The 20,310-nt window shown below is 40.5% G+C and overlaps 2 protein-coding genes across 4 annotated transcripts in view; both read right to left on the bottom strand.

Annotated features, from left to right (window-relative positions):
• Positions 1-339: 339 nt before the first annotated feature.
• Positions 340-14,605, bottom strand: lrrc41 (leucine rich repeat containing 41). Of its 3 annotated transcripts, XR_004333390.1 has the most exons (11): positions 14,245-14,605; positions 13,137-13,223; positions 12,253-12,311; positions 11,363-12,158; positions 7,241-7,502; positions 4,972-5,138; positions 4,048-4,146; positions 2,932-3,060; positions 2,487-2,559; positions 1,327-1,679; positions 340-789 (listed from the first exon to the last, which is right to left on the bottom strand). XR_004333390.1 is itself a non-coding variant. In XM_032525363.1 (10 exons), exons 1-10 carry the CDS (start codon positions 14,360-14,362, stop codon positions 1,460-1,462), a joined length of 2,010 nt encoding a protein of 669 aa, XP_032381254.1. In that variant the 5' UTR covers positions 14,363-14,605; the 3' UTR covers positions 1,010-1,459. The 3 variants fall into 3 exon arrangements, 2 of the variants coding, with proteins under 2 accessions (XP_032381254.1, XP_032381255.1); XM_032525363.1 differs by lacking the exon at positions 340-789 and having other exon boundaries at positions 1,010-1,679; XM_032525364.1 differs by lacking the exon at positions 340-789 and having other exon boundaries at positions 1,010-1,679; positions 4,972-5,136; positions 7,266-7,502; positions 14,245-14,603.
• Positions 14,606-16,596: 1,991 nt separating this feature from the next.
• The window catches only part of rad54l (RAD54 like), a 16,554-nt gene continuing 12,840 nt past the window's right edge, over positions 16,597-20,310 (bottom strand). The window contains exons 14-18 of the mRNA XM_032525362.1: positions 20,062-20,185; positions 19,904-19,982; positions 19,242-19,421; positions 17,828-17,991; positions 16,597-17,246 (exon numbers count right to left, since the gene is read on the bottom strand). Of these exons, the coding sequence (XP_032381253.1) occupies positions 17,045-17,246; positions 17,828-17,991; positions 19,242-19,421; positions 19,904-19,982; positions 20,062-20,185 (749 nt within the window). The 3' untranslated portion in view covers positions 16,597-17,044. The remainder of the gene's footprint in view (positions 17,247-17,827; positions 17,992-19,241; positions 19,422-19,903; positions 19,983-20,061; positions 20,186-20,310) is intronic.

Here is a 20,310-nt window from a genome sequence, read left to right as displayed (position 1 = left end):
CTTGAATTTACTAAAAATATGAGGAAAACAAACTGAATTTACAGAAAATAAGTGTTACAGTATTTAGCTTTAAAAAAAAAAAATCCACTAAGAAAAAGATTAAGCTCTTTTAATCCGTTTTTCTGATTGTTTTTTCTACTCGGTTCCTACTAATGATGATTTGGTAGTCGGTGTCGATGCTGTTCGTCTAATGTAAAGAAAATGACAATGAAGAGACGGTGCGAGAACGCTGCTGTGAAACTGCTCTTCACCTCGACGTCAACCCTCCAGGTTTTTTCAGTTGTATCTTAATGTCCCCTCTCACTCACACTCCGTCCAAGGGAAGACTCTGGAAGTGTAAACAGACGTTGGTTTAATAAATGATTCAAATGTCAAACTAACGGGACGCGCTTTTATTTTCCAACAGTGCCATCGTGCACTCTGATGCAAGGGAACAAATGAAATGTTCCATTAAATAGATATAACATTCATAGAACTAATGAAATGTGTCACAACTAATTAAAGTATCAATGAGGACTGTTCTACCATAATTACAATTATGGCAGAAAAACAAAATGTCAATGTCACTAAGAACCCTTCCTACGGCTTCATCCCCTTCTCCTCTTTCCAGCCGAATGCTCAGTTCACTATGTATGTATCACAATTTAGACAGATTGGAAGTTGTGTATTTAAACATGTTGAACTACTAGATGTTTAGAACAATATTGCATGAAATGGACAGCGGAGAAGTGACTCATGCTGCAGGTGTGGTTTGGAAAGTAAAAAAAAAAAAAAAAAAAAGCCTCAAAACTTAAAGGTGCCATGACATGGTGCTCTTTGGATGCTTTTATATAGACCTCAGTGGTCCCCTAATACTGTATCTGAAGTCTCTTTCCCAAAACTCTTGGTGCAGAATTACAGCCACTAGAGGCAGTCCCACAATGAGCTCTCCTTAGTATGTGCCATTTCTGAGTCTGTAGCTTTTGAGGAGGGGAGAGGGGGGGGGGGCAAGGTGGAGTCTGGGGGTGTGGCATTTACCAACTGCCACTTTGCTTGTTTGTAAGCCATGATGTCTCTCTCTCATGGGTGGGCCAAATTCTCTGGGTGGGCAAAGCAGAGAAAAGGGGAGGTAATCTTGCCCCTTATGACCTCATAAGAAGCAAGATTCCAGATTGGCCCATCTGAGCTTTCATTTTCTCAAAGGCAGAGCAGGATACCCAGGTCTCGGTTTACATCTATCGCAATTACTAGCCACTGGGGGACCATAGGCAGGCTGGGGGAATTCATATTAATAGTAAAAAAACTCAAGAGTTGACATTTTCATGCCCTGGGACCTTTAATAAAAACCTTTCATTGGAACCTACTACTGTGTGAACTGAACACGGTCTGTTCTGTCAAACGTTACATAAAGTGCTGACTTTACAGCAACTTTCCACTCCAGCTGGGAGAGTTTGCCTCTCAAATGTGCCTCTAGCTCTGTTCACATGTTGCTGATGTGGTCAGCCAATGTGTTCGTGGAGTTCCATCCTTCAACCAGGAGAACACAGAAGGGACGGAGCCTCCTCAGTGCCGTGTTCCATGTGTCGGGGTCCCGATCGCCTGGGTTTTTCCTGAGGTTTAGGGTCAATCGGTGTGGCGGAGGATGTGTCCTCAGTCTCTTAGCGAACTCCAGCAGATCAGCAGGCTGAATGAAGTTAGAGCTGTTCGGGACAAAAGGCAGCACATGGAAATTATGATATAAAAAACAACTTACTAAACTAAATCGACAGTCAGTGTTGGATAAAACATGATCGTACGGGGCAAACTGAATTTATTATTGGAAATGTAATGTACACTTTGTGTGGCATTCTGTAACTTAAAGTGCTCATATTAGGCTTTTCCCCTGACTTTATTGTGTTATGTTATCTTTTTTGTGCACATTAACAAAGTGAAAAAAGTAAAAAAGAAAAGAGGAGCTGAAGCAATATACTCTGGTGCAACCTTTAAATACAATTACGAACCTGAAGATGAGCATAATATGAGCACTTTAAAGCAATATACACATGCTAACATATTTAGTCTCTTATTTTAACTTTATTACTTGTGCGCCCAAGTAGCTCAGCATGCCCACATGTAGAGGTGTATTCATTCAACACAGAGGCCCAGGGTTTGAGTCCCACCTGCGGCAACTTCCTGTATGTCTTCCCCCTCTCTCTTCCCTTTTATAAATCAAGCTGTCCTGATGATCAAATGTGGAAGAGCCCCAAAAAACTTTATTTAATTGAATTGCTGATGTTGAAAATTAAAAAAAAAAGCTATTTGACTGAGTGGTACATTAGCTAATAACTACTCCTTCAAAAATCGGACCACCAGAGAGGTGTTGAAGCCTGAAGCCGCCTACAACTTATCCGCAGCAAGACCACGTTCTGGAATTGGTCGCGCCTTGAAAGGTCAGCGGCAGTGAGGTCAAAGTTGAATCATGTGTAGGCGGCTGGAGGCACCCTGGTGCTGCTTGCTGCAGCGCTCACCTGATGTCGAGTCGGTTCACTGAGCTCGCGGGGGATCCTGAGAACAGCTCTGCCAGCACACACACGTTCTTGGCTGGAGACACAGTCACATTATTAACACAGTCGAAACAGATGCTTTCAAAACTGTTCATGATCTAGAGAGACGCCAGAATAGATACAATTATCAGACTTCATTTATATAGCACTTTTCATCTATGTAATTGTCTCACACACACACACACACACACACACACACACACACACACACACACACACACACACACACACACACACACAGGTAGATAGATGAAGAAAATAAATAAATAAGTTGTTTATTAAAAGGCCTGACTAAAAAGGTAGGTTTTAAGTCACCTTTCGGATAAGAGCGAGTGCAACTGTTTCTTCTAACTCCCTGTCCAGACCAGACTGTTTGAACATGCATGGATCCATATCTTCATGTGCTTACCGAGCCGATTCTGAGCCAGGCTGAGTGTGTGGAGAGAAGGCACCATCCTCAGAGCAGCCACCAGCTGCTGCAGACTCTCCTCCTTGTTGCTCCACTTCTCCAGAAGGCGGCAGTCATTAAACCGCAGCTCTGAGACCCGGAGAGAGGGGAAAAGAGCTCAGAACACGAGGAATTCCTTTTCCAATGAGAAAAGAAACGCTGACGGAGAATAATAAAGTCACTACCACGTGCTGTTTTGCATGTTGTATCTGCTTAAACTGAAGCAGACTTAAATACCTGGTAGAGCAGGCGCCCATATATGGAGTCTCAGTCCTAGACACAGCGGCCGTGGGTTTGACTCCGATCTGCGGTCGTATGCTGCATGTCATTTCCCCTCCCTCTCCCCTTTCAAATCTAAGCTGACCTATACAAATAAAGCCCTAAAATGCCAAACAAATAATCAAAAATAAAATTAAAATACCCGGTAATGTCCCCTATGTCCTTACTCAAGGGTACAGAGCTTGAATGCTTGTATGTCTAAGCTTAAGACTCTTCAGTTACACTTTACTTGAAGTTATCCACATAAAAGTGACATGACACCGTCATGAATGTGTCATAAACATTATAAACAAGTCATAAACATTTATGACATAACGCATCTTTTAATAAGTGTCATTCGGTTTTGTCATGACAAGTTAAGGTTAAGGTTAAGACTGTGTCATGACAGTCTTATGTAGAAAACTTCAAGTGTTACCCTCTTCTCTGAGACTTTACATTTAGTTTCTTCACACATTTAAAAAATAAAAAATAAGGCTTGATGAAAGGTAAAACATTGTGCAGGGGATTGAGTTTAGAAGCCAAGAAAAGGCTTATATCAAAAAAGAAGAATTTGAAAAAAATAGAACCTAAAATAGGGCCCAAGTGTAAGAAATGTGATGAATTGCAGTAAGATCTTAAAAGTCTTCAAACCATTGTTGATGAGTAACCTTTTCAAAGCTTTGTTTAATGACGATAATGTAGATGTTGACTGTAATGATGGCGGTGGATTGTTCCAGACAGACGCTCTTATGTGTCATGTACCTGTTGGGATCAATTGAACATGTAGGAAAAGACCAGGAGTCACCCTCTTTTTCTTACCTTCCAACTTGCAGTCTCTCAGTAGGTTGAGGATCTCAGGGAGACAGTCAGACAGCTTCATGTCCTCCAAGTTGAGACTCTTCAAGAAGTGATTTGACTCTAAAAGTTGACCATATGTCATTACTGACAGCACTTCAGCTTATATTTGTTTTACAGTTAAGACCAGGCCACTATTAGGGCTTATTGCACATGTGTTCATGTCAACTGATGACTAGTCTCGCATTGCCAGACCTTCCTCCACAGCGCTGTGGAGGAAGGTCTGGCTAGTCCACAAAACCTGCTCTGGCCGTCTTGGACGGTGCCAAACGCCGGACTGAGCAACGGTGCCTAGTTTTTTTAGTCGTGCAACAGAAAACTCTCTATGGCACACAGGGAAAAGATAAATTGGGGTTTGGATACACACACGACCTATGCCATCATGATGTCAACTGATATCCGCATAAAATTGTCGTTCTTCTTCCTTTGTGTTGGCGTTCTAAACTCTGGTGGATTTCTGAGGACTATGGTTAACTGTTACTCAGGACTCTGCAGGGTAAACCCAGACAGCTAGCTGGACTATCTGTCCAAGCTGAGTTCTTTGTTTCAAAAAACTTTTGAATGTACATGTTCCACCAAAACAAGTTCCTTCCCGAGGCTGTTTCGCAGCGGCTCCATAGCACCGCCCAAGATGATTGTCATTGGTTTAAAGAAATAACAACAAATGCAAATAATAAACCAGATCACGTGTTTCACCCATCCCTGAATGCTGTGGGACTACATTGACTCTGATCCTCCAGCTTTCCTTTCTACACATTGACCGCCCTGTGCGCCCCCCCCCCCCCAGTGGAAAATCTCACAACATATCCCTGGCCCTTTGTGTACACCTTTAAGAAGGCCTGGACACTCAAACTGTGGTGAAACCGTTCCAGTGACGTGGCCCGTTACCTGAGAGAGTGGCGAGGAGCTGGCTTTGAGAGGAGCCAGTTGGTAATCTCATCCCGGCTACGTGAAGCGAGGTGAGATGTGGAGAGCGGCGCAGCACTGATGTGATGAAGTGCAGATCTGTTTGGAGCTCAGCTACTTTGACTGCCAGCTTCTCCAGGGGCAGCTCTGTGGAAGAAAACCGTCACCATAGGTTGATTTTTGTTTTTGTTTTTAAACACTATACTGCTTTACAGTAGTATTAGCATTTAGAACTCAGTACCATTCTTCTGTTGTTTTTTTTAACTCTTTAAAAAAGACAGTTAAGGATTACATTTCCTTTATTTAGCTGACACTTTTATCTGAAGTCACAATAAGTGAATTCAACCATGTGGATACAACCCAAAAACTTTCCCTCTTTTCATTTTCATTTAGAAAATGCCCCAAAACTAATCTTACATGTTTTATACATGTATTAGTTCAATTAGTAATCAACAGAAGTTAGTAATCAATTTTGATTATCTATGCATTGTTCAAATGGATAGTTCAGCCTTATATAAGGTGATGTTGTATAAGGTACTTATCAATAGTATTAGTCAGTGTATTAGCTACAGTAGAGGACGGTTAGCACGGCAACAGTTTGGAGAAACAGACAAGCGTACCGATGGCTGCTGTAGACAGAGTCAGCAGCAAAGCGTACTTTAGTCACCTTAAAAACTGTATTTTTACCTTGTAATCAGACAGCCTTTTCTTTTGGAACTACATTTTCTCAACATATTCATACTTACTAGCGCAACTGTTCCGCCCACTCTGTTATGTCAGACAATTAACAATTTAATCAACCAACCAAAACAAGAAAATAAAAGAGCAATCATGACAGCAGGGAGGAAAAGTTGTTTACTATTGAGGCGAAAGGATACCTTTAGGAACTGGAGTAAAAAGAAGAACTTCTGCAGAGGGAGACTGAACATCTGATAGAGAGGGAGGGGAAATCTCTGTGGAAACTGGAGGAGAGGGCTGTCTGATGGTAAGGTATAGCAGTGAAAATATTCTAAATAGAGCGTACGCTTAAACGGAAATGGATTTCTGAAATGGATTTCTTTCTTCTTTAGGTGGGCCTTGTAAATTAGCCAAAAGATGTTTGGCTACCGACCATGTCCACAGCAGCTCCCATTTCCAAGTCAGTACTCCTGTCTGCTTCTCCAAACTGTTGCCATTCACCTATAGGAAGCCAAACTATCCCTTTAAGTAATTTTTCAAGCAAAAATGCCAAACGTTCTCTGCTTTTCTCAGTTTTATATAATTAATATAATTGTGAATTGAATGTCTTCTTCTTTAGGCTGATGGCTGGAAAACACAAAAACATTTGAAGATGTCATCTTGGAAAATTGTATAAGAAGCACTACAAAATAATAAGCAAATAAATGCTACTTTCTGACTAGCCCCGTTAATAATCCACCGATTAACCAATGAAAATACCAGTTGCAGTCTAAATGTTTATATAACCTACTAGCCTCTGGAACTTGCCTGTCTATTCTGAAGTATTAAGTGGTTCAACTAACACTCAAAGCTTTATTCCTTTCATAGGTTGTTACAAAAGAAAGTCCCCTTTAAAACTGTGAATGAAATCTGAGAAGAAGTTATCAGGTTGAAACCCTTTCATAACACTGCGGTTACTCTCTCCCTAATCACTACAGGATGTGTTGCTGAGCACTGGTTCAACACTCATCTTGTATTTCAACAGGTAGAACACAAACTCAATTAGGCATAGGCCAGTATAAGATTCTGACGGTATTATACCCTTCAAATATCACGGTTTCACGGTATTGCAATTACAGCTTTAAAAAGTGTTATTTTTGAAATGTCTGAACTTTCTGTCTTTGACTAAAAAAACTGCTCATGGCAGCATGGTGGCCCAATGTTTAGCACTGTGGCCTCACAGCAAGAAGCTTCTGGGTTCAAATCCAGGTCGTTCCGGGCCTTTCTATGTAGAGTTTGTATGTTCTCCCCATGTTTGTGTGAGTTTCCTCTGGGTGCTCTGGTTTCCCCCACCATCAGAAAACATGTACTAGGTTCTCCAGTCAGTGCCCTTGAGGGATGGGTTAAATGCAGAGAATGAATTTTGCTACCTATATTTACTACCTTTACTTTACTGCAGGATGAGGAAATATTTTAGTGGTTTTGAAACAATGACTTTTTCAAACCGTTAATTTTTCAAGCCCTGTTATATCTTTAAACCGGTTACCGGCCCATGCCTATTCTCAATCCTGCTCCTTTTAACGGTTACTTTGGTAACTTAGGTAGAAGCTTTACAGCACCTGACACATCCAACTCAGCCATCCTGGGATGATGTGGTAAGAAGCGTAGCCCCCACATCACAGTCTGGATCTCCACATGTAGAGACGTAACATTAGGGCTGGCATCCAGCAGGATCCCCATGAGCCAGGTGTACGGCAGGACGCTGATGCTCAGTTCCGTGAGCGAGCTGCGGGGACTCTGCGACAGCTGCTTCAGGGCTCTGGCCAGGCCCAACACATCAAAGTCCCTGAACGTCGCTGCACAAACAAACACAAAAACAAATCATTTGTGCACACCCAGGATGCAAAAATAGCACCAGCCAAATGCTGGTAAAACATGCAAGTGGTTGGTGAATATTTTTCACTCACCAGCACAAAAACCCCAATGATAATCTATTAAGTTGCTGGTGAAATTTGAACATTCACCAGCCATTTGGCTGGTGGATGAAAAAGTGAATTTTGAACCCTGTGTACACCACACCTTTTCTTACAAGGTGATCTGCTATTTAAGTTTAGTCAATTGATTAAATGGATTCAATACAGCAGGGCATCTCAAAGTCTGGACCAAGGTCCGCATCTGGACCAAATGCATTTCAATACGGACCCAGACAATACCTTGTGTTATGAATACAATACCTTATGAAGTGTAACACTTTTTATTTTTAAATACATTTTCTATTGATCAATACATTGTTGGTAATGTTGACTATACACGATAAAAATCAACAAAAATGTTGAAGAATGGAAACATTGAAAAGGGCGACAAAAATATTGCAAAAAGTCTAGCAAAAAACGGAAAAAAACGTTGAAAAAAATTTCTATGTGACCAAAATGACCTTTTACTACATGAAGCTAAGAATACTGCTGTACTTTTACAGATTAGGCTAAAAAAACATACCAAATTTGTTGCAGATCTTGCCCTGGCATAAAAATCAGATGCAGACCTTTAGAAACCCCTGTAATACAGCAATGTCTACAGGCTGCATCCCTTTACTTGGCTGCAGTTCAATGTTAAAATTCGGACTGCAACAATGTCTCCCCCGACTGTTCTAATTTGCATTTCATTCTATGTTAGGATAGTGCAATAGTGCAATGGTAATACAAATCCTGCATATCGTTACAGATTCAGTTCATCCAAATCACAAAAACCCAAAATGTTCTCACTTGTCTATGAAGATAGTTTTGGTTTTATTTGTCCAGGTTTTGAGATACCGTTCTCTAAGAATTCTGCCTCCGCCCCGATACAATGGAGCCGAATAAGTTGACTGCAGGTTGTATCAACAAAATTTTTTGTATCAGTACCAAAATTCAGGTATGGTATCTGCACAAGCAGTGAACATACCCACCCCTAGAGGAAGCTTATATTCTCGAACACACACACTGACTGGTTATCTGACTGACTGGCTCATTCAAGGCCAACGTGTACCATGTGGAGTTTTCAACCTCGAGCAGCTATGGAGCAGTTTTTTGGGGTTTGCCTCGTGTGTGTGCAAAATGGCCACAGTTGACACATGCACATTGCTGCTAATGGTTTCACACTATTCAACTGATCTAGAGGAATCAATGCAGTGATGCACCAACAAAGGCAGAGTAACAAGACTAAACATGGATGGAAACCATGCTGGATTTAAAATACATTTAAAAAAAAAAACTTTTGAAATGTTTTACGCAGATGGAAAGATATTCAGTACCTTTGTTAGACATCAATGATACATACACTATGTTACGATTTCAAATCTGGGCGCCTAGTAAGCTCACGTGGTGAAGCGCACGCCCATATATAGCGGTTTGCACCTCAATGCAGCGGCGAGGCAATGACTCCGAACTGCGGCCCTTTGCTGTTTGTCGTTCCCCTCGCTCTACCCTTTCATGTATTCAGCTGTCCTACAAAAATAAAAGGCCTAAAATGGCCAAAACGATGATCAAAAAAGAAAAAAGAAATCTAAAATCGATTTCAATTTTGATCATCAAATTCAAAAGCTGGATGAAGTATTTGTTTTTTCTCCCAGGATCTGGTGGCTTTTTGCAGATCAGCAAACTCAAGACGTTGTTGTAAAGTACCATTCTGCCACCTTGTGGCTCTTTTCTCTTTTTGTTTTTGTGTTAAAACAGTTTGACTAGTGAAATGTGTGAAAGTGACTGTTATTACATTTTAAATAAGGCGATTTAGACTTGAACCATATGGCCATAATGTGGTCCATTTAGGAAAAAAATGGTGGTTACAGTGGTGTGAAAAAGTGTTTGCCCCCTTCCTCATTTCCTGTTCCTTTGCATGTTTGTCACACTTAAGTGTTTCGGAACATCAAACCAATTTAAACAATAGTCAAGGACAACACAAGTAAACACAAAATGCAATTTGTAAATGAAGGTGTTTATTATTAAAGGTGAAAAAAAATCCAAACCATCATGGCCCTGTGTGAAAAAGTGATTGCCCCCCTTGTTAAAACATACTATAACTGGGGTTGTCCACACCTGAGTTCAATTTCTCTAGCCACACCCAGGCCTGATTTGCCACACCTGTTCACAATCAAGGCATCACTTAAATAGGAGCTGAAATTCAGGAACAATTGAGAAAGAAAGTAATTGAGATCTATCAGTCTGGAAAGGGTTATAAAGCCATTTCCAAAGCTTTGGGAATCCAGCGAACCACAGTGAAGCCATTATCCACAAATGGCGAAGACATGGAACAGTGTGACCTTCCCAGGAGTGGCCGGCCGCCCAAAATTACCCCAGAGCGCAGCAACGACTCATCCAAGAGGTCACAAAAGACCCCACAACCATCCAAAGAACTGCAGCCTCACTTGCCTCAGTTAAGGTCAGCGTTCATGCCTCCACCATCAGGAAAAGACTGGCAAAAATGCCTGCATGGCAGAGTTCCAGAGAAAACCACTGCTGACAAAAAGAACATCAAAGCTTGTCTCAATTACTCCACAACACATCTTGATGATCCCCAAGACTTTGGGACAACATTCTGTGGACCGATGAGCAAAGTGGACTCTTTGGAAGGTGTGTGTCCAAGTATATCTGCGTAGAAGGAACACTGCATTTCATAAAAGAACATTATACCAACAGTAAAATATGGAGGTGGTAGTGTGATGGTCTGGGGCTGTTTTGCTGCTTCAGGACCTGGAAGACTTGCCGTGATAAAGGAACTATGAATTCTGCTGTCTACCAGAGATCCTGAAGGAGAATGTCACCATCTGTTCGTGTACTCAAGCTGAAACGACCTTGGGTTCTGCAGCAGGACAATGATCCTAAACACACCACAAGTCCACCACCGAATGGCTGAAGAAAACAAAATGAAGACTTTGGAGTGGCCTAGCCAAAGTCCTGACCTGAATCCTATTGAGATGTTGTGGTATGACCTTAAAAGGCCGTTCATGCTCGAAAACCCTCTAATGAACTGAATTAGGACAATTCTGCAAAGATGAGTGGGCCAAAAGTCCTCCAGGACCCTGTAAAAGCCTCATTGCACTTTATCGCAAACGCTTGGTTGCAGTTGTTGCTGCTAAGGGTGGCCCAACCAGTTATTAGTTTAGGGGGCAATCACTTTTTCACACACGGGCCATGATGGTTTGGATTTTTTTTCACCTTTAATAAAAACACCTTCATTTACAAATTGCATTTTGTTTTTACTTGTGTTGTCCTTGACTATTGTTTAAATGGTTTGATGTTCCGAACACTTAAGTGTGACACACAAAGGAACAGGAAATGAGGAAGGGGGCAAACACTTTTTCACACCACTGTATATCCATAGACCGTTAATATTATACAGTTTATGGTTATATCCCAATTGATACCACTGAGCGTATCTTCTGAAAAAAGAATTTGAAAATGTTTGTCAGGGATAAAAACCATTGTAAACCAAATAATGGCGGAGCAATCAGTGCTGCTAGGTAAAACATTTAATCAAATTGTGGATTAGAAAAATCGTGACACCTCAAATACACAGGGCACCTTTACTTGTCAACTGCCACCAGTGTTAGAGAAAATGACTCTTAATTGTCAATGTTGCAACTAGCATGAAAGCACAGGTACAGGTATGATATATGGTGGACCATAACAACCCCTAAATGCTCCACACCTGAACTTCCTCATACATTAATTAGCAAACTTACCAATGCTGTGAAGGGTTAGAGAGCGAAGGCAAAAAAATGTGGGCAGGGCAGAGTTTAGCACTCTGAGGGAGTTGGACCCACACTGCCTGATCTCCAGACATTCAATCTGTCCCCATTGACAAGCCCCTGCCGAACGCCCATTACACGGAGTGAAGCTTTGACAGAGAACATGCGGGTCCACAGTAAATTTTGCTTCTCCGGATTCCACGTCCTGGTCCATGGATACATAATCCAACCTGGAGCGTTTGCAGGGAGTGGCTTGGTCATCCTCCTCTTCTGAAGCACCGGCCTCGAGACTTGAACTGCAGATGGCCCCGTCTGCTCTGAATGAAGCTGCTTTGTAAATGCAGCTTGCCCTTTTGCTGTGCATCAGGTTCTTCAGTTCAGGGTTTACATACTGAGAACCCCTGCCGTGTAGGATCCAGGACAACATGATGGGGCATTGCACATGTACAACAAGTTTTTTAGCCACACCGTGGTCTAGCAGGCGATGGAGGACATACAGCGCAGATTGTGTCCTTCTCTTTGATAGATCAATGCACTGCGATACACCAACACTCCTGATACGCTGCTCCAAGAGCTCCAGAAGTGGCCGCTCCTCAGCGGTCAATCTTTCGACTGGCGTAGTGAGTGAAAAATGTTTGATACATTTAGCTGCAGCCCACAGGAAGGACGGGGTGTTTAGATTTGTGATGTTTCTTTTGACAAAGGGGTTTGTGAAGCCGTAGAATACAAGAGTAAAAAGCAGTCTCATGACTTCGTGCTTGGCCGCTTCTTCTGTGTTGAAGTCTATTACCTGAAATGTAACACACACACACACACACGTTACACATGGGTTCTGGATGTTAGTATATGAGATTGGTGATCATTAAAGAAGAAGGTGCACCTACATGGTTAGGTCCACACATATCCTGTAGGACTCCAATCCACCCAGAGTGAGTTGATATCCCTGAGACAAGGCAGACAAGAAAAAGACTAATGGAACAAGGTACTGAATAATGATAAGATATGATAGACTTTTATTGATCCCAAATTGGGAAATGTCAGTGCTAAAGTGGCTACATATATTAGACACACAGCACACATACAGAATATACGTATATGAAATAATAATTAGGATAGAATACAAGAAGAAATATTGAAAAAAGGAAAGAATGTACAAAATGTGTTGTAAATATACAAGTTGGGAATAAAAATGTAAAACTACTCAAATAGTGTTTATAAAGATGTATGTAATGTTGTTGGGTCGTTGTAAATTATGGAGTGTGGTCTAGAATAGGGATGGGCAAAATGGAGAAAATCAAATTTCACAATATTTCTGACAAAATATTTCAATATCAATATTGCGGCAATATTGTTGGGTTGACAATTGGTGCTTTCCCAAAAATATGTACACAATGAGATTTGTGATAAATAATCATCAGTAATGTGGATATAATGATTAAGTGGGTAAATGCAAATAACACAACAGCTAGAACAGTCTGGTAGGTTGCTGTAATGTAGCATGTAAAACCAGGAAAAGAAAACACTTATGTCATACTACAATATTATAATATCCAAAATCTAAGACATTATCTAGTCACATATCACGATTGATATATTGCCCAGACCTAGTCTAGACCTACTCTATCTGTAAAGTTTCCTGAGATAACTCCTGCTTAGAATAGAATTGAATAGAAAAAACAATGGATCGATCAAAACAAAAGGTAGTGTTACTGTCTATGAACAAAGAAAAAAATACAAAACACCTTTGCACTTCAACTACAGTTCTTACCCCTCTGGTTCAGGGCAGGCTGGAGCTCATTTAGTTGACATACAGTCAGATGAGGAAGAAGATCGGTAATGAGAGGCGTCGGAAGATCTACATTAAGACAGATTGGTTAATGTTAGGACATACCAACAGTGGACAGACTTTCTTTTATCATTATCATCAACATCACCACAGGTAAAGAGTTTATCCCAACCTCTATCAAGCTGCTGAACTCCAATAGTAAATCTAAGCACAACAGAGCAAAGTGCAATAAATACACTAGCATGTTTTGCACTTTGGTTATTACCGTATTTTTAAGATGTTGTATTGTCTTCACAGTCATATGTGTCCTTCCTTCATGTATAAGAGTCATTGTTGATCTTGGGTTGTTTTTATGTTGATTCTATGTCAATTTAAGAATGTCTTTTCTGTTACAAGTTTGTGTTGTGAAGCAACAAATTGCAGCTATGCCCAACACAAATTTCCCATGGGGACAATGAAGTGTTTTCTATTGTATTCTAAGCCTGTGAGGGAAAGCCTGTGTCAAGCCCATATACTCTATGGTGTTCCTTGAGGGGGTTCCAAGCAAAACAGGGAGTACTTTATTTTCATGATAATTCCATCCATGGGTCAATATATGACTACCTTGGCTGTGGGGTTCTTACACTTTAGGTAACAAAACATATAAAAGCAAAATAACTGAGACAAAGTCTTATCAAATGGGGGTTTGTTTTCTAATTTGTGTCAGATTAAGGGTCCTTACATAAAAAGTTTGGGAACCACTGGCCTAAATTAGCTAGCTAGCGTTACACATTACGTTACACTTGACCATTAAAGCTGATTCTGAATTTTTTAAGATTTCAGGGGATAGCTAGCTAGCTACCTCTTGAAATGTATTGTAGGTGATATATTAGTACATTCACTTAAAAATATGGCCATAACTTGCAAGGTTATTGAATGGAGTAAGGTGTACCGTTACGTTTGCTGTCAGTTTCGACTTATAGGACATGTAGCTAGCTAGCGTTAGCTAACGTTAATGACATGCTAGCTTCTAGCATAACATTTAAACTTCTTACTTCTCTTTATTAGCTAACATTGCTCGTCTTCTCCAAGTCTAGTAAGGTTTACTTACCAAGAACAGCCTCCATTCCCAGAGCAGCATAATGTTTTCTGACAGCTTGGAAACATATCTCCTTTAGATATATCTCCTTTGGAGTTCTTTGGTTTGCATTGCGGACAGTGTCAGGCATTGTTTAGCATTGGTGTGTGTGTCATTTACTAGTTAACATCGATGCTAATAGTTTGCTAACCAACTGACAGAACACAGCTCTGATTCCAGCAGCGTCAGGTGAGGCAAAGCCAGCGGTTGGTATAACGTTAACGCTATATGTCTACGGTTGGCACATCCACGAGTCGACCATGGGGGATGACAAACAAATACGCGTAGTGGTTCTTCTTTACTTCTTTTGGGAAGCATGCATCGTTGCATTACTGCCATCTTCCGGAGTTAACTCCCACGGCGTCCGATATTGCAGATTATGTTCCTCCCTAGAAAACTGGCCAAAACATCTTGTGCCGTTGGAGTGCCATTTCATTCCATATTAAATTAGTAAATATGCTCATGAAATAAATGGTTAAATACATAAATGAAGCAAAAAAATATATAAATATGTACAGTAACTGATTCAATATAGTAATTTGTTTTTTGAAGGACATTTTTCAGAGGACTAATTTTATTTATTGCAAGGGACTTTTATTTCATAAGTCCACATTTATTTGTTTTCAAGGAACGTTTATTTCATTAAAGCCACATGTTTCTTTTTCATAGGCATAATTTATTTAATATTGAATAAAATGGCATTATTGTTCTAGCCCTAATCTTTTCATTTCTCCCACAATATCCACTCTAGTCTTTTCCATTTTGTACAATGCACTTTTTCTTATTTTTCTTATTTTATTTTTCTTGGGAAAATGGTGTTTAGTAAGACTAATGTATATATATCTAAATATGGAGGATTCTCCAAGACTAAGATGGCTGTTCATATGTGAAACATATAAATATAAATATTGAGAAAGTCTGGGAAAAGAGGAAAATAGTTAATTTATCAGAATGATCTTTAGATATTTGTTTCTTTGAACTATTTCTGTCATTGTTTCTTGTTTGTGGTGTTTTTTCCATGCTTGGTATGTGTGAGACCGGAAGATCTATGTTACATTGTGGTGTTTTGTAATAAATATTTTGCATGACCATAGACTGTATAAAAATAGGGCATGACAAAGAAATAACAATAAATGAAATGAATGAATGAAATGAAGAGGCTGGAGGTGAAAGTTAAAGCAAGGTTTGAATGTCTCTCTCAAGCTTTCTTTTTTCCGTTTTTACAAAAATATTTCTGTCAGTTTAGATGTGTACAAACAAACTCAAAACTATTAATACCATACTTTGTTAAAATGTGAGCAGTTATATATATATATATATTGGCTTGCCCCATCTTCCAGCATGACACGTACTTTCTAAATATTGTACCTTTTACTCCAATACATTCATCTGACAGCTTTTGTTACTAATTACTTTACACAATAGGATTTCTGCACACATGTAGTTTATATAGTCTGATGTTTTATCATAAATGAAACTAGCCAACAATATAACGACCTACAAGTCCAGCAGAAATGATTAGACTATTAACTACTTTTAATACTTGAAGTTCATTGTCCCGTTTAGAGTATGTATATATTGTGTATATATTAGTGTGTATATTTCTGTTTTGGTTGATATGTATGTGTAAGCACAGTCTGAATAACAATGCTCCAAAGACAAATTCCTCGTATGTGTCCTCATACCTGGCGAATAAAGCTGATTCTGATGATACTTATAGACTTTTACCTGAGTACATTTTCGATACAGGACTTTTACTTGTAACAGAGTATTTTACATAGTATGTATTAGTCCTTTTACTTAAGATCTTAACTACTGTTAAACCTAGAGTATAGAGGTTGGGTTGAAAGATATCGTCAGCTGCACAGGCTGTGGAGAGCAGGTTGCCACCACTATTTGGGAGTGCAAACACGATTATTTGACTAGGTGCAGTCAATATTTTACTGTTCCTGCCAAGAGATAATACATATCTGCAGCAGTTTAGCTGTCACTGTGAAATTAGGTATTTTAATGGAGTGCCCTGGACTTATAAATTTGAAGTGAATATAGTTGTTTTGACCTTGTTGACCATCTACACGTTACTGCCAATAAAACACAAAACCCATTTAAAGTTTTTATTCAGACACTGATGACTGACTAAAAGGAGCTGTATTTATAAAGCTTATTTACACCCACACACACCCACCACACACACACACACACACACCACACACACACACACACACACACACACACACACACACACACACACACACACACACACACACACACACACACACACACAATGAAGTACTTAATGGAGCGCACATGCATTGTGCTATTAAATTGTTAGATGGAATGCTTTCCATGTTCTTTTGTCTGTATTTTATCGTCCAGATGTGTGTGCTTTTGTAAGCCTTTTTTGAGGTAACTTAACCCTCAAACATCTTACAATGACCTGTAAAAAACAGACAGATTAGAGTCAGCTCTTACTGTGGCACAGACAACAGCGTCCCTCTACCCCGACACAGTGTCACAACAGTGAGCTGGGCGCATTTGCAACTGCACCACGTATACATTAAGACGACTCGTCACGACTGGCAAATCCACTACGAGTGTCAACATGTTCTGCCCAAGTTAATTATGTGAAAAAGTTACTGCATTCATCATGGATGCTTTACTTTTTTGGTTTTAATAAAAAAATATCCAACAGAAAAAAAACTGAATAACAAATAAATATCAGGATTTACAGTACATGTGGCAGCGTAATAGAAAGTCTGTTGAGTTCCTCCTGCTATATGACACCCTTCTGATCCTCGTGAGAGCGCTGGTGGAAGACGAAGGAGACAGCAGCGTCCCAGGAGGCTTTTAACACTTGGTCCCTCAGGCCCTTCTTTTCGAAGCAGTGGTTCCATTGGGAAAGGTCACTGGTACAGTCAGAGTCCTCTGCAGGAGGCCGAACCTCCCGGCCATTCACACAGCGTCGGCAGCGGAATCTAACAAGGAAGAGAGCTACTTTAATACTAACATACATAAAAATATGCAATAATGTTGAATATTGTGAGTTACAACATTACTTGCGATCAATAAACAGATATTAAGTGTACTTGCAGCACTGCGGCCTCACAGCAAGAAGGTACCGGGTTTGAACCCTGGTGGTCCCGGGCCTTTCTGTGTGGAGTTTGCATGTTCTCCTTTTTTTTTCCTCAACATTATTAAAAATTTAACTGAATATAAAAGGCGCCACTAAAAAAGTGACAGTTACATTTTAAAGTGTACATTTCTATTGAGACTTTCTTTCAACTAACACAAAAGACCTTGAGGGACTTTCGCAATATGTCGCAGTCTTTTGCAATATGTTTATTGCGCCAGTTGATATGCCACGATAAAAAAAACATATTGCTCATCCCTAATGACCTGTTTTAAATACTGTCATATTCCGAATAATAGTGGAACATTCGTGTGCATGTAAAGGTAATCACCGTTGTTTGACCATCTTTATAAAGGCAATTCAATTCTCAGCAGAATCAGCAGAGTGAGCAGCACGCACAACTTGTGAGAGTGATTTGTTCTTTACTTGTCATGTGTGTCGCTGGTGGTCTCCTCGTTGAGAGTGAAGAGTTCTCGGAGTTCTCCCAGAGAGAAGTGGCGCTCCACGTCCTGCTCCTCGTCCACCACGCAGCTGCTCAGGGCCTTCTTATGGGCCTGCCTCTGAAGGATCTTCTCCTCGATTGTCCCTGTCTGTCAGCACACAAACACACACATGTCAAATATGGAAACTATGCCAAACACACAGCCTTTAACATCCCCCTGATGTGCTTACAAGGTCCTGAACTTTGCAGAATAATTAAAAATCAGTAGGGGACACACCAAATTTTTGGAAATGTAAGACAGAGGACAGCCAATTACTTCATGTCCTATGGTCCTGGGATATAAAGATGTAGCAATAAAGGCTCACCAGATCTGCTGCCATTGCTTGAATTGGAGGGCAGAAGTTGATTCACATTTCCCCACTTTTTGCTACAGTTGATAAAGCCATGTGATAATAATAATTAATGATTCATTGATCCCCAGGGGGGAAATTACTATTTTTTCACTCTGTTGTTGGAACCCTCTACAAAGAGGCCTGAAATACATACACATGTTCAGGAACTATACAGTCACAAATGGAGAGATTTCAGAGTGAGGGGGCTGCGACTGTTGGACAGGCGCCCCGAGCAGTTGGGGGTTCGGTGCTTGCTCAAGAGCACTTTGGCAGTGTGGCCGGGTTGGCTCAGTTGGTAAAGGCGCACATGTGTAGAGGTTTGCTTCTCGAGGCAGCGGACGCGGGTTTGACTCTGGCCTTTGGCCCTTTGCTGCGTGTCATTCCCCCTCTCTCTCACCTTTTATGTCTTCATCTGTCATCTGAAAATAAAGGCCTAAAATGTCCAAAAAAATAAAAGGAATAGCACCTTGGCAGTGGCCAGGAGGGAACCTGGCATTTGGGGACTTCAACCAGTGACCCTCTGGTTCCCAACCAAACTAGTATAATGATAGTCAGACAGATTCTTTTGAAAGGATGGAGGAAAGAAGGGGTGCCAATAATCCTGGAGTGGGCTAGTGAGATGGCTAGGGTGGCGGCGTTTCAAATATCATATAAAGGTTTGCCAGATTGGATTTCTATACTAGAAAATGGGGGAAGTACCTGAACTTTCTGGAGGGCTCCTAAGAAGTTTTGTGCTTATAAATATGTTTATTGTCTATTTTGTTGCTATTTTGCTGGATGGTCTTGAATATTGTAGTCACTGTGTCATCTTTTCCGGATTTTTGTCTGAGCGGGTAGTGAAAAAATATTTTTTTTACCACAGCAACAAAAAAATCAGTAGAGGAAAAGTAATGTATATACAGTATGTGAAAATATTACCTTGATGACTTGAAAGCCAAAATAGACATTAAGCAGTGATGATGTGTTTGAGGTCATGTCTGCATCTTGTGAATTGTGTTGAACTGACCGAGAGCAGTCTGTAGATGTAGCAGGTCTTCTTCTGGCCGTCCCTCCACACCCGCGCCATCGCCTGCTCGTCATTGGCTGGATTCCAGTCCGGATCAAACATCACCAAGCGATTAGCACCAATCAGATTCAGGCCACATCCACCGGCCTTGCTGCTTAGCATGAAGATGAACTCTGGATTCTGAGAACAAAGATGGATTCAGATGGTGTTTTTCAGAACTCACGCCACTGTTGAAGTGTTCAGTCTCAAGACCACCTTTTGAAGGTCTCGGTCTTGTCTTGGTCTCAGATAAAGAGGACTTGGGATTTGAATTCAAGACCGGTCAAGACCACAATTGCAGGGATATCACTGAATTGTCTTAGCATTGTCTAATTTTATGTCTTAACATCATAGCTGTGTTTGGATGTAAAACATCCAGCTTCAATTGCAATCAATAGCTTAACTTATTTCTAATTTGAAATGTGTTCCTGTTAACCCCTCTTAACAGGGGCTCCCAAGAAAGTGAATGTGAGAGACGGGAGCAGATCTGGCTGTCTGGCACTGGCCTGGTCTTGGTCTTGACTCGGTCTCAAACCCTTCAAAGTCTTGGTCTTGACTTGGTCTCGGTTTAGATGGTCTTGACTAGCTCACGGTGTGGTTTTACTACAGAGTTTCCCACTCACCGATGGACTGTTGAATCGCTCTACAATCTTGGCCCTTTTCTTGATGGACATTGTGCCATCCAGTCGAACATAGAGGTATCTGTAAAAGACCAAATGACAAATGACAAATCATATGATAAAGACAAAATTAAATGGTGTTTTTTTTCTCCAAAAAGCACCTTCTAGATCTGCACAGCTTTTCAAAGAGGTCCAGCGTTTGAGTGTAGTTGGAGACAAGCACCACCTTGTCACTAGTTGTAGTCCTTGTCATTGCCAGAATGTAGTCAAGAACCAGCATTTTCCCTGGAACAAAGGAAATAATTTCTTACCCATGAATTAAAAAAAAATGAGCACTTATTCAGTTTACAAGACTAGAGAGATGCACCACAATTATCAAACATACGGTAACAGATTATTTTGCAACACAA

Source organism: Etheostoma spectabile, chromosome 9, assembly GCF_008692095.1.
Source record: "Etheostoma spectabile isolate EspeVRDwgs_2016 chromosome 9, UIUC_Espe_1.0, whole genome shotgun sequence".
NCBI classification, from domain to species: domain Eukaryota; kingdom Metazoa; phylum Chordata; class Actinopteri; order Perciformes; family Percidae; genus Etheostoma; species Etheostoma spectabile.
The sequence above is the reverse complement of the archived record's forward strand: the minus strand, read 5'-3'. Positions and strand labels throughout refer to the sequence as shown.

Bases quoted from the DNA above. Each gene is read 5' to 3' on its own strand.
- lrrc41 (XM_032525363.1), bottom strand. From the start codon at position 14,362: ATGCCTGACACTGTCCGCAATGCAAACCAAAGAACTCCAAAGGAGATA. The intron at 7,503-11,362 runs GTAAGTTTGCTA...TTGTTTGTGCAG, and splicing joins TCTAACCCTTCACAGCATTG to CGACGTTCAGGGACTTTGAT. The intron at 3,061-4,047 runs GTAAGAAAAAGA...TCCGGGTCTCAG, and splicing joins GAGAGACTGCAAGTTGGAAG to AGCTGCGGTTTAATGACTGC.